We start from the raw sequence: 17600 nt of genomic DNA, 5'->3' as shown, positions 1-17600 counted from the left end.
TCAAACATTACATAACATTAACCTCAGCTAAAATTATCTTCTCTGGACTGCGTTTCTGGGTGCCCTATCGACTCCATTTCTTTCTTACATCACCTACTAGAAACATAGAAAATAGGTGCAGGAGGAGGCCATTCAGCCCTTTGAGCCATCACCGCCATTCATTGTGATCATGGTTGATCGTCCCCTATCAATAACCCGTGCCTGCCTTCTACCCATATATCCCTTAACTCCACTAGCCGTGAGAGCTCTATCTAACTCTCTCTTAAATCCATCCAGTGACTTGGCCTCCACTGCCCTCTCTGGCAGGGATTTCAATAAATTCACAACTCTCTGGGTGAAAAGGTTTTTTCTCACCTCGGTCTTAAATGACCTCCCCTTTATTCTAAGTATGGCCCCTGGTTCTGGACTCTCCCAACATTGGGAACATTTTTCCTGCATCAAGCTTGTCCAGTCCTTTTATAATTTTATATGTTTCTATAAGATCCCCTTCATCCTTCTAAACTCCAGTGAATACAAGCCTAGTCTTTTCAACCTTTCCTCACTTGACAGTCCCGCCATCCCAGGGATCAATCTCGTGAACCTACGCTGCACTGCCTCAATCACAAGGATGTCCTTCCTCAAATTAGGAGACCAAAACTGTACACAATACAGATGTGGTCTCACCAGAGCCTTATACAACCTACTGTTATGGTTATTGATTTACTGTATAAGATGCACAATTAAAAGCTGAAAAAAAGCTTTAATTATAGACTGCTCTTGAGCTAAGAGGAATTCTGCAGTGAGTGGCCCAATGACAGCAGTTTTCTCTTTAAAAAATAAATTAATATATACTGAAATGAACTGCAAATACAAAAAATCTGAAACATGAAGTGCTGAAAATATCAATCGTCTGACCGCATCTGTTGGAGGAGAAATATTGTTAATATTTCAGGTTGATGACCCACTGTCAGAACTGGGTAGGAGAGATATTTGTTAAACTCAAGGGTAGGGGAAGGAGGGTTGTCACTGCCAGATAAAACCAGGGGTAACCAATGAGATAAGCTGTAAGGAAGGTTAGATGTTCAATGGCTAGGATTAGTTCGAAAGTGAAACAATTCTATGCAGTTTTGAAATATGCAGCAAGCTGTCGACCAGCTTGTTTCTTTTCCTCAAGAAACGGATCAAGGTGATACAGATTTCAAAGAATACTGATACAGAGAAATCAAGTTACCTGAAGTTGGAAAACACCTTGTTCTCCCAGCTGAACTGCAAACATTTAAAATAAGAAATATAGAAAATAGGTGCAGTAGGCCATTCAATATGATCATCCAAAATCAGTACCTCGTTCCTGCTTTCTCCCCATATCCCTTGATTCCATTACCCCCAAGAGCTATATCTAACTCTCTTGAAAATATCCAGTGAATTGGCCTCCACTGCCTTCTGTGGCATAGAATTCCAGAGTTAGAACTCTGGGCGAAAAGGTTTTTCCTCATCTCAGTCCTAAATGGCCTACCCCTTATTCTTAAACTGTGCCCCCTGGTTCTGGACTCCCTCAACATCGAGAACATTTTTCCTGCATCTAGCCTGTCCAATCCTGGAAGAATTTTATGTTTTTATATGATCCCATTTCATCCTAAATTCCAGTGAATACTAGACTAAGTGGGACCCTTTGACCATCACCAACAACCATTTGCTGTGCTTTATTTCAAACCAACCACATTTTCATTTTTAAACCACATTAAGGGCACTCAAGTTCAGTAAAACCACTCACAGTTTAGTAGACATGTGTTCAGTGTTATTCACAGCTCAGACTGAGAGACGTGACCCTCTCGCTCCCCCATCTTGCAGAGACTGACTGAGGCATTCCAGGTTTTATAGTCTCTCCGGAAGGGTCGTGGCCTTCAGGAGAGAGAATCTCAACATTTTTTAAACACTAATAAATCTTATATTTTTCATTGATGAGAAAAATCCTCGTCCTGCACAGCGGAGGGGGATTTTGATGGCCAAAAATCACAGCCGTAAGTGGCAGCGTTTTTTCTAAAATCAATACACAGAACAACAGGAAGTGGTCTAGATCAGTAATATAGATAAGCCTAGTCGATCCATTCTTTCATCATATCTCGGTCCTGCCATCCCGGGAATTAACCTGGTGAACCTATACTGCACTCCCTCAATAGCAAGAATGTCCTTCCTCAAATTAGGAGAACAAAAGAAGATGGCCTGTTTCCGTGCTGTAATTGTTATATGTTATATGTTAAAACTGCACACAATACTCCAGGTGTGGGCTCACCTGGGCCCTGTACAACTGCAGTAGGACCTCCTTGCTCCTATACTCAAATTGTCTCGCTATGAAGGCCAACATGCCATTTACTTTCTTCACTGCCTGCTGTACCTGCTTGCTTACTTTCAGTGACTGATTTACAAGGACACCAGGTCTCGTTGCACCTCCCCATTTCCTATTCTGACACCATTCAGATAATAATCTGCCGCCTTGTTCTAGTATAAAAGTTTCATCTATAAAGTCCATTTTAGGGCCAATACAGCTGAAATGGGTGTTAGCCGCATGAATAGCACATGCACCCAGTCAAGTGTTTCATTGGGAACTATCCTACAGAAACACATTAATCTGTTTTAAAGTACTGTACTTTCAGTGGTAAAAAATATGATTAGAAGACAATTTCATATCTGACACATAAGCTAGGTGAGGAACTAAAAAATGTTTGTCTTTTCCTTCTGATCCTTAAAGTAGGTATGATCAGGGAACCCTTAACCACCTCACAATCCCTCAAGAGGCAGACTAGTTGCTATTACCAGTTATTTGAAAATTAGCTCCCGCACCAAGTTTGCAAACTGCACCAGACTAATGACGGAGAGTATTGCTGGGTTTGATCCCAGTGGTATTTGTTAATTTGATATATAATTGTCTGAAATTAAATCTCATAAACTGAACTTAGATTGGTAATCATAATGCATCAAGGTTTCCATTTTTATTTTAAAAGTTAAAGAATATAAAGAATATAATTTCTTTAAAGTTTTAAGAATGAATAACTTTTACATAAAATGTCAACTTTCAACAGCCTCAATATTAACAGAATATATGCAATGTCTTCAACTATAGTATTTTAACAGTCAATAAATACATTTTATATTAAAACATTTTCAGGTAGCAGAATCACTTTTAAATGAATTGTTGAAAATAAGACATCATGTGGTCCTCTGACATATAGAATGGTTATACATTACGTTCTCTGCATCTATGAGAAAGTGGTCTATTCATTCTGTAACTACTGAAAATCAAAGTGTATCGTCAAGCTATCATCCAAGGTTTAACAAAATATGGTGCGAATAAAGGTTAATGCATAATTTTTGGCATTTTAAATTATATTTATAGTTTACCCTTAAATAAGAATGGGAATGTAATTTAATAACATGTATTCTCACACCGAGTGCTACTGAACCACGAAAGAAAGCATTGTAAGAAATGTATATCATGCTACTCAGCATCACATGCAATTATTTAAATGAAGATTCTGGTTAATGTCACAACGCTGCTGCTTACAACAACAATATTGTACAGAGTCATTGCACTTGGCTATTGCTCAAACTGCCAATCCCATTAAATTTAGCCAATTATGTATCAGTCTGTTTTTATGTTATGTTGTCCAACAACATTAGAAGGCAGGTTTTGGTAATCTATCAACCATTCTACAAAGTTTGATTCAGTTTACTGGAATAGAAAATATGCAAATCTATAACATGATACTATTCCCCCAGTTTCTCCACAATATAATTAGTCACTCCTGGATTCCTGGATGCAATCGGTAAGCCTTTGCACGGCACAGAAAAAATGTGCGTTAGATAATTGACATCAGGTGACAGAAAGCTGAACTTTTGAATTCACGTGTTCCAGAGCTTCCTCTGAGCCTATTTTAGTCCTTTTCATGGGATCAATTTCGCTGTTATGCTTTGGTTCTTGCTGTGCAGTCTGAGTAACAGGTAGATTTGTAGATTCCATTGTGGAATGATGGCTTGTTTCAACCTTTACCAGAACTTCATAGTAGAGTAAATAAAATAAAGGTGTAACAATCCCAACAACTAGCATTATCATCACTGCATTCCACCAGCGCATGCCCCAATCAGCTCCATAGTGTGGATCTTTTTTTGGCACGATTTTGCGGTCTGCTGCTTGATAGAAGGGTTGTGAAGATAAAGCAGAAACAACCTCATTTAAATGCTCCCGAGTGGTGTCATTAGATTTTACTATCCTTTCAATGTCTTTATCAACTTCTCTGAGAAAGTTGTCAGCATTTTCATTCGAAGAATAGGATTCTGCACCAGCTTTAAATTCTTGAAACTGCGCATTGGATTCCAAGGCCACACGTGGAACTAGTCTTGATGTAACAGGGCTGTGCTTCTCACCCAGTAGAGTGATCTTTTTCACAGGAATCTTAATAGATCTGAGAGCAAAAAAGTCCTGGTCGTTGATGAGGTTATTAATCCTCTTGATATCGGCAACCTGAAAAATATAAATGATCAGATAAGCAGTCAAATTATGGAAATGTTACTTTTTTTCTATCAGAAGTATTTCATGGGAAGAAATTTGTAGATGCACTCACTATCAATAGGACAGTAAAACTACTACAGCTAATTAACTACTAATTAAAATGTATTTCTAACATTAAACTAAAAAAGGCCTTTGCTGAAGTATGTACAATAGGCAAATGGGTCAGGTCTGTGATATAGAAACATAGAAAATAGGTGCAGGAGTAGGCCATTCGGCCCTTCGAGCCTGCACCGCCATTCAATATGATCATGGCTGATCATCCAACTCAGTATCCTGTACCTGCCTTCTCTCCATACACCCTGATCCCTTTTGCCACAAGGGCCACATCTAACTCCCTCTTAAATATAGCCAGGGATAATTCCCAGAATGGATATTTGTTGGAAGACAGAAACCAGGAAAAATCATGATGAATAGCTGTTCAGAAGGACATGGTAGGAAGTAGAATCCTACAGAATAATTGATAGACACAAAAAGCTGGAGTGACTCAGGCAGCGATATCTGGAGATAAGGAATGGGTGACGTTTCGGGTCGAGATCCTTTTTCAGACTGGTTTGGGATAAGAGAAACGAGAGATATAGATGATGATGTAGAGAGATAATCAATGAATAAAATAAATGCAAAAAAGTAACGATGATAAAGGAACCAGGCCATTGTTAGCTGTTCGGTTTAAACCAGTATCTGCAGTTCCTTCCTACAGAATCATTGTTAGGTCCATTATTTATTTTTGGAATTAAAAACACAAATCTCAACTTGAAGATACCAAATTTGAAGGGATAGTTACGAATGAGGACAGCAACAAATTACACTGGCATTAATAAACTTGTAGATAGGCATTGTTAGCAAATAAACCTGAATGCAGAGATGTTTGAGTGGCACATAAGCACCTTGATAGACTGGATGAACAAAGGAAAACACGTTTCCATGCAATTCTATGTAATGTTTAAGATCAAAATCTGAATTGCTCTGCTTGGCAGAGGATATCTTATCACAAATGGTTCTGATGCAGGGGAGTACACTAGACATTGGAATGTTATGTTGCAGATGTACAACACAAATAGTCCTTGCAACTGAGATATAGGGAGAGTTTGAACAGGCTAGGGCTTTATTCCTTGGAGTGTTGAAGACTGATCGGTGATCTTTAGATGTGTATAATCATGATGCAAATAGATAGGGTTGGTGAATCAAGAATTAGATGACATAGGTTTAAGGTGAGAGGGGAAAAATTTAAAAAGGAACTTGAGGGGCAACTTTTTCCACGCAGAGGGTGGTACATATATGAAACGAGCTGCCAGACAAAGTTGTTGAGGCAGGTATAACAACAACATTTAATGCTCATTTGGACAGGACACTGGGCCAGGGGAGAGGGGAGGGGGGGGGGGGGGGGGGAGAGAGGGGGGGGGGGGGGGTGGGGGGGGGGGGGGGGAGGGAGAGGTGGAGGGGGGAGAGAGTCAATGTGATCATGGCTGATCATCCCCAATCAATACCCCATTCCTGCCTTCTCCCCATATCCGCTATCTTTAAGAGCCCTATCGAGCTCTCTCTTGAAAGCATCCAGAGAACCTGCCTCCACTGCTCTCTGAGGCAGAGAATTCCACAAACTCACCACTCTCTGTGAGAAAAAGTGTTTCCTCGTCTCCGTTCTAAATGGCTTACTCCTTATTCTTAAACTGTGGCCCCTGGTTCTGGACCCCCCCCAACATCGGGAACATGTTTCCTGCCTCTAGCGTGTCCAAACCCTTAACAATCTTATATGTTTCAATGAGATCCCCTCTCATCCTTCTAAACTCCAGAGTGTACAAGCCCAGCTGCTCAATTTTCTCAGCATATGACAGTCCCGCTATCCCGGGAATTATCCTTGTAAACCGACGCTGCACTCCCTCAATAGCAAGAATGTACTTCCTCAAATTAGGGGACCAAAACTGCACACAATACTCCAGGTGTGGTCTCACTAGGGCTCTGTACAACTGCAGAAGGACCTCTTAGCTCCTATAATCGATTCCTCTTGTTATAAAGGCCAACATGCCATTCACTTTCTTCACTGCCTGCTGTACCTGCATGCTTACTTTCATAGACTGATGAACAAGGACCCCCAGATCCCTTTGTACTTCCCCTTTTCCCAACGACGCCATTTAGATAGTATTTCCCAACTTGACGCCATTTAGATTTACGTGGTAATAAATTTGCAATTTATTCTACCACATTATTCTTTCTACCAGGTAAAATATACAATATTCACGCATTTCTTTTGAACATTTTAAAGGATTACGTTTTGGAGAAAAAAAATTTGATATCCATTTTCATTATTTAGTTTTGGAAATAGTTATTGAATCACACGAGATATTTAGTAAAAGATAAAAAATACTATTCTAAAGCATTTGAAATCTTTTCTGGATTTGTATGTTTCTATGTTACCTTGCATGTCTAATTTACATCTGCCATTTGACTGATCTGGAAATAAGGCAAAGTGGGGAACCAATAAAAGCCATTAATTATCTATTGACTTATGTTTATTCTTCCTGACACTTAATTCTTGATGCCACAATACTTATTAGAATAGTCTACTTCTGTATTTTAAGATATTTTCTATGCTATTTTCTGCCTATGTCTTTCTTTACCATTCCTTCCACTGCTTCTTTGCAACATTCCTTTATGTTATGACTCAAATCATCACTTACAGTACAGCAGTACTGCAAAGCAAGTGCATTCAATGTGTCGCCCTCTTGGATTTCTCGGACCAGGTATACAATATCATCCAACCGATCCTTGGATACAGTTCTTCGAATTTTCTCCTTTCCTCTTGGTCTCAGCTCAAAACCTTCTACATCATCTTCTGAAAGTTCATTTTCTGAAGGCGTGCTGCTGGCAAACAGGTAAACATTGCCTCCCAATGCTGGCTGAATAGTTGCTGGCAGAAAACGTGTTTGACTTCTTCCTGTCATGGTTAACTGTAAAGAGGTAGGACAAAAAATAATCGAATATAAGCAAGTTTGGTATTCCGAAAAAACACAAGGAATCATGGGATTTGTCAAAGGTCACTCGCGATAAACATTCTCGGCAACTGTGCTGCTGCATGGATACAGATCTGCGTTTCATCCGTAGTCAGGATCGAACCCGGGTCTCCAGCGCTGCAAGTGCTGGTGAATTGCTATTGGACCGTCCCTGTCTCCTCCCGAGTGTCCCATCCCTATCCAGGGGTGGCCGGAGATGTCCGGGATGACCCTGGACTGACAGGAGTCAGATGGAAGTGGCAGCCCAGGCTTACAGCCAGAGCTGAGAGGAAGCGCTAACTCTAGCTCAACTCTCCCTGTCCCACCGCGTTAACCGACAGCCCTGGACTGACGGGACACCGGCCCGGAGCAGTGACGGCCCAGGCTTACAGCCAATCTGGAGAAGAAGCGCTAACTTCAGCTCAACTCTGCCTGTCCTGCCAGGTTAACTGACAGCCCTGGACTGACAAGACACTGGCCTGTTGCAGTGGAAATCCAGGCTTACAGCTAGCGTGGAGAAGAAACGCTAACTCCACTGCTCCGGGCCGGTGTCCCGTCAGTCCAGGGCTATCAGTTAACCCGGTGGGACAGGCAGAGTTGAGCTGGAGTTAGCGCTTCTTCTCCGCGCTGGCTGTAAGCCTGGGCCGCCACTCCAGGGTCACCCCGGATATCTCCAGCCGTCCCCGGGCAGGGATGGGACACTCGGGAGGGGACGGGGACGGTCCAGTCGCAATTCAACAGCTGGAGACCTGGGTTCGATCCTGCCCAGGGATGAAATGCAGGTCTGTATTCATGCAGCAGCACAGCTGCCGAGAATGTTTATCGCGAGTGACCTATGACCTGGGCACGCGCTGTCGGAATACCGAAGTCGCTTATTGCCCAAACAATAAAATATTCAAATAACAAATAGATGAAGATAGTTCCAACCACTCCAACACAGTACTGCAATATGCAGCTGAATTATAAAGAATAGCGCATTTTATCACCATTATCTTTATGCAAATTGTAAATGTTCTTTTGCTGGCAACCTCCTAAATTTTTTTCCATCAAATTTCAATTTATGTCTAATTTAATCAGTATGCATCAACTGTCTTTTTCATGGTCATTTAGTACATTTCATACTTTTAGGAGGCACCTTTTTAATATTAAAATGATAATAGCTAATTAATACTCTCACAATGTAATTTACATTTTAATGTCAAATGCTACTTTAAAATATAGAAACAGTTTTCATTTTGCTATCAGTTCAGCAGAATATAATAATATGTGCATTTAAAAAATATATTCCAAAACTATACAGACAAATTGGCAAACCAATTGGAAAGGAAACCAAATCATGACTCAAATAATGTCCATATACAAATACCTGTCAGTATGAATCATAGAACATCAAACAGGAAGAGGAATATGTATATTTAAATTTCCTATTCAATGTGCTGAAGTTAACTGTGGCATCTAATTGCTGCACCAAGGAATTAAATCGCATTCCTTCTGCTTAATGATTGACACTGCAACTTGTCATGCTTTTTCCCCCACTTGTCAATAAGCAAACAGTGGTATAATCTGTAACTCATTTTATGTGCAACCTCAGAGCACGTTAAGTTCAGTAAACATGAATAATTAACAGCTCCCATCTCTGTCAAGTCACCAGTTTTTTTAAACAAACAGTGGTATGGATAATCTATCACTATTTATATATTGTAATCTACATTCAGCCCATAACCTTATTTTTCGTTTTTTAACAACATTCTACCTTCTCGTCATAATCTGTCATCTTTGACAACAACTTGTGAATCATTACGTACTTTTCCAATTATTTGTAAAATTCTGACACTCAAAACAATTCAAAAGCTTCAGTTAGCTCCTTGTATAAGTTCAACATCACATTCCTCTTCAAGCCTGTGCTGCCATTCAATGTGATCATGGCTGATCTTTGCTAGCCTCAACTCCTATTCTATGGCATCTTCCCCATTACTTACAACTTTTTGATTTTGCAGATATTTACCTATATCCACCTTAAATATCTGGTCTCCACCACCTTCAGGGCCAAAATTCCAGAGACTCACAAACCTGTCCTTATCTATGACTCTCTCCAGGTGAAAACATCGCAACATTTATCCTGTAAAACCCCCGAGGATCTCAGATGTTTGAATAAGGTTATTTTTTTAAACTTAAAGGAATGGAGGACATAAGTGATAGGAGTAGAATTATGCCTTTCTGTCATTCAATCATGGCTGATCTATCTCTCCCTCCTAACCCCATTCTCCTGCATCTCCCCATAACCACTGTCACCTGTACTAATCAAAAATCTATCTATCGCTATCTTAAAAATATCCTCCGACTTGGCCTCCACAGCCTTCTGTGACAAAGAAATTAAGAAATGTATCCTCATCTCCTTCCTAAAAGAACACCCTAGTCTCTCCCACTAGTGGAAGCATCCTCTCCACATCCACTATCCAAGCCTTTCACTCTATCCAAGCCTATTCTGTTTGTTTCAATGAGGTTTGACCTCATTCTTCTAAACTCCAGCAAGTACAGGCCCAGTGCCGACAAACACTCGTTAACCTACTCATTCCTGGGGTCATTCTTGTAAACCTCCTCTGGTCCTCTCCAGAGTCAGCACATCCTTCCTCAGATATGGTGCCCAAAATTGCTCACAATGTTCCAAATGTGTCCTCACCAGCACCTTATAGAGCCTCAGCATGACATCCCTGTTTTTGTATACGAGTTTGCTTTCTTCACTACCGATTCGACTTGCAGATTAACTTGTTGGGAATCCAGCACCAGCACTCCCAAGTCTCTTTGCACCTCCGATTTCTGGATTCTCTCCCCAATTAGAAAATAGTCTACGCATTTACTCCTACTACCAAAATGCATGACTCCACACTTTACGACACTATATTCCATCTGCCACTTTCTGCCCACTCCCAACCTGTCCAAGTCCTTCTGCAGAGTCCCTGTTTTCTCTACACTACCTGCCACCTTTTTCATATCATCCACAAACTTGACCACAAAGCCTTTTAATCACCTTGTCCAAATCATTAATATACATCGTGAAGAGCAGCGGCCCCAGCACCGACCCCTGAGGAACTCCGCTAGTCACTGGTAGTAAACCAGAAAAAGCCCCTTTTATTGCCACTTTGTCCTGCCATCCAGCCAACCTGCTATCCATGCTAGTATCTGCCCTTTGATACCATGGGCTCTCATCTTCCTTAGCAGCCTCACTTATGGCACCTTGGCAAAGGCTTTCTGAAAATCAAAGTAAACAACATCTACTGACTCCCCTTTGTCCTGCTTTTTACTTCTTCAAAGAATTCCAGCAAATCTGCCAAGCAAGACATTCCCCTTCACAAAGCCATGCTGACTTCAGCCTATTTTATCGTGAACTTGTAAGTACTCCGTAACCTCATCATTTATAACAGACTCTAAAATCTTACCAACCACCAAAGCCAGACTAACCAGCCTATAGTTCCCCCAATTCTGCTTTGCTCCCTTCTTGTGCAGAGGGGTAATGACAATTTTCCCAATCATCTGGAACCTCACCTGTCTCTAGTGACTCTTGAAATACCACTGTCAATACCTCCACAATCTCTCAAGCCATCTCTTTCAGAACCCTCGGGTGCAGTCCGTCTGGTCCAGGTGACCTAACCACTGTCAGCCCTTTCAGATTCACAAGCACCTTCTCCCCAGTAATAGCCACTCCACTAACTTCTAACCCCTGACTCTCTTGAATTTCAGGCACGTTGCTGGTGTCTTCCACTGTGAAGACTGACACAAAAAATTATTCAATTCCTCTGCCATTTCATTATTACCCGTTATCATTTCTCCTGCATCATTCTTCAGCAGTCCAACATCCACTCTTGCCTCTTTCTTTTTATATAATTGAAGAAACTCTTGCTATCCTTTTATATTATTGACTAGCTTAACTTCGTATTCTCCGTATTCGCTTTTTAGTTACCTTCTGTTGTTCTTTAAAAGCTTCCCACTAATCTTTGCTATTCTTCTCTTCTGACTCAAACTGTCTAATCTCTCTTGAACGGGCAACCCTCACATTCCATGAATTAACCTGGTTAATCTGGACGGCCTCCAAAAACTACAATATCCCTTTTTAGGTAAGGGACCAAAACTGTGCACAGTATTCAGGTGTGGTTTCACCAGCATCCTGAACAACTGTAACAGAACCTTTCCATTCTTATTCTAAACCCTTTTGCAATAGAAGCCAACTGCTTTTCCGCTTGGTTGCACTTGACCTACATCCCTGATGCACTATACAACCTTGCCAGTTTGGTTCATTCATCAACATGTAGATTAAAATCTACCATGATATTTCTAGTACCTTTCAAACATGCCCAAGGTTTGATCCTATTTATGCTCCACCCTTTTTGAGAGTCACATTTTAGGAGCCGACAGACGATTCCTACCTTTGTTTTATTTCCCTTGTGTAATGTATATAATGTAATTAGCATATGTTATGTCTTGTGCGAGGGGACCCATGCGCTAGAGGAGACTCAAGGTGGCATCCTGCAATAAAGAAGCTTGTTAGTTTACTCCTGTATCCGAGATTTCTTTTGAGTCAGTTCCAAGTACCCAAAATACACTACAATTGGCGACGAGGATGGGATAGAGTTTGTGTACTCACCCGCAGGACTGTTTTGCAACACACAGGATTGTTTAACAGTTTGAACTGTAGATACGGAGTTGTGTCGCAGTTGTTTGCGAGCTGGACAAATGGTTTTGAATTGGCGCCAATGAAAAGAAAGGTCGGAACAGTAAGCAAGGAAAACAGGTGGGGCAGTAAGTAAGTGTCACCGAAGAAAGCAGCCGAAAGCTGGAAGCCTAACCAGCAGGACAGCGACAGTGTCAACTTACCTGGAACATTTTCCAGGGCTGTGTAGCCAAGGCAAAGGGGCAGAAGAGACCCAGTAGCCGCCACCGACTTCGGACCTTTTCCAGGGCTGTGTAGCCCACAGCCAGGCCCAGGAGCTGCCAACGATGTCGAGTGAGGGCCTAGTACCGGGTACGTCACGGACAGGTCCAGTGAAGCCACCGACGAAACGGAGTCAACCCGGCTGGGAGAAGAGTCAGCCCGGTCGAGGGAGAAAGCCGGCCGCGTGAGTAGCGGACCGGCCGGAAAAAAAAAGCCCGGCTAGGAGAAGAGTCAGCCCAGTCGAAGGAGAAAGCCGGCCGCGAGAGAAGCGGACTAGCAGAGTAAAAAAAACTGGCCGCGAGAGAAGCGGACCGGTCGTGAAAGAAAGCCCGGTCGGGAGTAGTCAGCCCGACCGTGAGCAGAAAAGGGGGTCCGGCCGCGCAAGAGAAGCGGACTGGCCGAGGCGAAAAGCCCAGATGTGAGAGGAAGTCCAGCCCCGAGCAAAGAGTGGGTCCGCACGAGAGAAGCAGGACGGCACTCAAGCACTTCAGCCCGGTCGGGAGTAGAGTCAGCCCGGTCGTGAGGGCTGTGGAGACAGCGGGCAGGCAAGTCAGCAGAGCAGCAGTAGTCGACTTGGCAGCGAGCCAGCGGCAGCAAACGTAACGGTGAAGCCCGGAGGAGCCAGCAAAAGCAGCAAAAGTGGAGGTCTGGCGAGGCCAGCAGCAAAAGTACCGGTGGGGACAGCTCGAGAGGTCGAGAAGGCACCGGAGTCCATAGGCCAACAAGCTGGACCAGTGAAATTCCTTCACAGTAAAAGCTGTTTGGATGTAATGCATTGGTCACTGTTATTAATAGTAAATCTGTGTGCATAGCAGGAATATGGTTAAAATGTTCTAAATGTCTATTAACATGAAATGGTGGTTAATAGTATAAATCTATTATTATAAGAATTATTAATAGTCAGTGGGCTGGATGACTTCTTAGTGTGTAGAAGGATTAAGTCTAGTGCAGAATACACAGTGAGAGAAAAGAAGATAGTGCACCTGAATAGCAACAGGTAGCATGGCTTTTCAAATTGTAGGAAACGTGCCCCAGTTAAGATTATGGGTGTAATTTTGAGAAATGGACCAAAGTCTTGGAGGCTTGTTTCATTTCCAATGATATTGCTGCAGAGGAGAAGAAGAGAGCATGGTTCATATTAGGCTTAGGAAGAGAGGGTTATCAGACCTTACGTATGTTACTGCTGCCAGCAAAGCCCACAGATAAAATGTATGAGGAGTGTAAGGAGGTATTAATGGCTCATTTCTCGCCAAAACCTCCAAGGGCATCCAGAGGCAAGGAGCCTGAACTAAAGAGGGCAGAGAATCTCTCAAAGGACCAAGGTCAAGTGCAAAAGGACAGAGGTCAAGTGCAAAAGGACCGAGGCAAGTGCAAAAGGACAAGAATATGGTGGTAAGGCAGTGGGTTAAGCAAAAGAGAGCTACTGTAAAAGAGCAGTCAGTACTCCATATGAGTTGGTATAGGAAAGACCTAAGGAGACAAATACATGCACAACAAAGACTGAAACAATACAAAAGGCTTAAACGATATAGGAAAGACTTCCTCAAACCAATTTATGCAGCAGTTATAGTGCAGTATCACTACCGTGCTTATGTAGAAGAGAAATATACAGAGCGCAAATCAAAGCCACTGCTGTATTGCAAGGACAATATAGGTCCTACTTCTTGATGAATAACCAGAAAGGTGATTTAAGAAGACAAATAGACGAACAGCAGAAAAGGCTTAAACGTTGCAAAGAACGGTTAAATAAATGTGTGACGATGAGCAAAAAGCTGTTAATAGAAAAGTCTAAAGAAGAGAGGCTTGTCGGTCGAGACAAAAGTAGGACCAATTGCGATTAGGACACTTCAGTATAGTCCAGCATGGAGCCTCCTTCACTGAGCAATGGACAAATGTTTATGCATTGCAGAATGTCATTATATAACAAGAGCAGATAAATATGCAGTGCCAGGAAATTGAGCAACTGAAAAACGAAAACCTGCAGTCATGTGTCAGATCCCACCTACAAATAAAGAACAGAAACAGAGGAAATGCTAACTTTAGCAGAATATCAAGAAAAGGAAAAAATCTGCAAATTAGATTAGGATATTTAAAAAGGGAAGAGGTGAGATACAGGTAGAGTGATTAGAAAGATGAGTGGAATGAACCATTATAAGTGCTAAGTTTAGATACAGTTTACAGTTATGAGGATGTAATGTCAGATGACTGTAATAATATAATTTTGCAACTGTGTGTTAATCAATTATATTTAATGTAGTAGAATGGTGTTATCCGCCTCCAAGCTAAAGGGGGAGCAGTGTAATGTACATAATGTAATTAGCATATGTTATGTCTTGTGCGAGGGGACGCATGCGCTAGAGGAGACTCAAGGTGGCGTCCTACAATAAAGAAGCTTGTTAGTTTACTCCTGTATCTGAGAGTTCTTTTGAGTCAGTTCCAAGTACCCAAAATACACCACACCTTACTACTCATGATTTCAATCTAAACCAATCATGTAAATTTTCCGTTACAATCTGTGTTGCATTCTTTTTTTAAAGTTTGCTTCCCCCAGCCTGTCATTCTTTGCTTGTCAACTTACTCTTCAAAACTCTGTGCCACTGCTCTCACATTTCATCTTGATTAATTAAACATTTCATCACTGGACACACAAGGAAGTGCAGATGTAGTCTGAAATAGAGTCCAGCCACAAAACAACACTTGCCCATTCCCTCCACAGATGGTACCTGATCCACTGAGTTGCTCAGCACTTTGTTTTTACTGTTATTGCCGCTCTCCACACCCAAACCTCCCACAAATTTAGTTTAAAACCCTGTTAACAAGATATTCATGACATTTACCACAAGCTTGACTCACCCAGCAAAATTCAGGTGAAGGGCATCCCAACAGAATAACTCTTTCCTTCCCCTGAGCCAGTCCCATAAGCCATGCATTTACCTCTACAATCCTCTTTCCTTTTTGCATGCAGCTAAAGTAATAACTCACAGACCATCACTTTTGTGGTTCTTCTTCTTCTCAATTTTGCTCCGATCTCCAGACATTTATAGCAGTACCTCCTTTCTATTCCAATTCATGACATTAGTGCCCATGTGGACAACTGGATCCTACCAGTCCCACTCCCAGGTTGTTCAAGCCCAGCAGAGGTATCCTTAAGAGGGAGGGGATAGAAACATAGAAATTAGGTGCAGGAGTAGGCCATTCGGCCCTTCGAGCCTGCACCGCCATTTAATATGATCATGGCTGACCATCCAACTCAGCATCCCGTACCTGCCGTCTCTCCATACCCTCTGATCCCCTTAGCCACAAGGGCCACATCTAACTCCCTCTTAAATATAGCCAATGAACTGGCCTCAACTACCCTCTGTGGCAGAGAGTTCCAGGGATGATGCAACATCTAACACCCTAGGGTTTCTCCTCCAGCTCTTAACCCTTATTCGATGATACAATGACAATAAATTGAATCCAATCCAATCCAAAAAAATTCAAAAGGAAGGTCTGGTGGACACTTACTCAAGCCCGAACCACCACAGGGTTTCTATCCACACCCACCAGCATCCTTGGTCAGGATCAGTCAGTGATCTCCACACCTCTAGGTCTCCCATCCCATCCCCACGTCTGTAAGCAAAGATACGACCCGTAGGTCTGGTCTATAATCTTTGTCCGTCAGCTGGAGCCAGGTCTCCCTCCGCCCAGCCCCAGTAGTTGACCCTCTCCCAAGGTCTCCCTTCCTCCCCGACCCTCTCCCTGTGTGCCTGGATCCCCGAGAGAGGGGTGAGGAGGAGGGGGGAGCCCAGCACCGTAACCTTTAGGCCCCGTGCGGTCCGGTCCGGCCCGGTCGTGTCCGGCTCACCTGTTCGCCCCGCCGGACCCATCTCTTCACCGCGCTGTGGGCCGCATCGCCGGCAGCAGGAGACCAGAGCGCGGGGTGGGGGTGGCGGTGGCCCAGGCTCCGGGGAGAGGGTCTCGTTGTCACCGGGTCCCTGGACCGGCTCAGCCTGTGTCCTGGTCCTCGTCTCGTCTCGGCTCCCTCTCCGTGGTGGGTGGTCGCCCTGTCGCCGTCTCCGGGCCGGGAGAAGGTGTGGGAGTTACCGGTGCTGTGTCGGGCTGTCTCCGGGCCCGGAGGGAGGGAGGGAGGGAGGGAGGCGGCCGGTACACCGACGCTCGCTGACTGTGTCCGTGTCCGTGTACGGGCCCGGTGTGAGGAGGGTGGCCGTCTCCCTGTCCCGGGGAGGGAGGCCCGCGGGAGGGGGACGTGCGGGTGACCGGCTCGGGGTCTCGGCGCCGCCGAGTGAGCGGGTGAGTGAGCGGTCGCTGCGGACCAAAGGACCAACGGACCAACGCCGCGAGACACCAACTGCCAGATCAGCGGCCACAGCGACAGGTCTCGCGAGAACGGCGCGCGGCCCTCAACTGGGAGGCTGCATGAAGGATCAGACGGACACGGACCCGCTCCAGGTTACAAACTTACAGCACAAGGCATTGGGGGTTCAGTATAGGGTGATTTCACCAAAGGTCAAATGAGCGTAGATCCCCCCCCCCTCACGTGACCGAAAATTTTAACTGGAGGACATCTCTCAGTTTGGTACATGTAAGTGAATGGGGAAACACGCACTTTCCCACCCGTTAAAAACATGGAAAACGGCCGGTTTTTGAGCTAGTCGGGGTGACCGTGAAGCACAGCGACCCAAATTTTCAGGCAAAAAAAAAGATAGAAAGTGAGGTAATTACAAGAGGGAACTGAAGGTAGAAAGCGGCGGAAGTGAACAGCTGACAATTGCCGTGGTGATTTTAAGATCCAAAATATCGGGAATTAATATCGGGAAATAACGGCGACTTCTCCCGCCCGAGTTGCGGGGTTGAAAATTACCTGGAGCGGGGCCTTACATCGCCCGGCGCAGCTTTAAGTGGCCGCGGGACTTGCTAGCGCACGCCGGAGGCTCCAACACCAAGACCCGGAGCGCGGCCTTGCATCACCCGGCGCGGCTTTAATGGCCGCGGGACACTTACCATCGCCCGCTGGGGGCTTTGACTCTGACATCGGGAGGAGAATGAGGAGTGCAGGGGAGAGATAAGACTTTGCCTTCCATCACAGTGAGGAGGAGATTCGCTGTGATGGATGTTTGTGTAAATTGTGTTGTGTCTTGGT

General features: G+C 43.7%; 1 protein-coding gene across 2 annotated transcripts; it reads right to left on the bottom strand.

The window, feature by feature from the left end:
- Positions 1-2954: 2954 nt before the first annotated feature.
- lysmd3 (LysM, putative peptidoglycan-binding, domain containing 3) lies at positions 2955-16831 on the bottom strand. Of its 2 annotated transcripts, none has more exons than XM_055633357.1 (3): positions 16305-16831; positions 7219-7488; positions 2955-4495 (listed from the first exon to the last, which is right to left on the bottom strand). In XM_055633357.1, the coding sequence occupies exons 2-3, from the start codon at positions 7480-7482 to the stop codon at positions 3848-3850; spliced, it is 912 nt and encodes a 303-aa protein (XP_055489332.1). In that variant the 5' UTR covers positions 7483-7488; positions 16305-16831; the 3' UTR covers positions 2955-3847. The 2 variants fall into 2 exon arrangements, with proteins under 2 accessions (XP_055489332.1, XP_055489333.1); XM_055633358.1 differs by lacking the exon at positions 16305-16831 and adding an exon at positions 15311-15529 and having other exon boundaries at positions 7159-7488.
- Positions 16832-17600: the final 769 nt, after the last annotated feature.

This window comes from Leucoraja erinacea, chromosome 3, assembly GCF_028641065.1.
Source record: "Leucoraja erinacea ecotype New England chromosome 3, Leri_hhj_1, whole genome shotgun sequence".
NCBI lineage: Eukaryota > Metazoa > Chordata > Chondrichthyes > Rajiformes > Rajidae > Leucoraja > Leucoraja erinaceus.
Note: the sequence above shows the minus strand (reverse complement) of the source record. Positions and strands in the feature narration are given on the sequence as shown.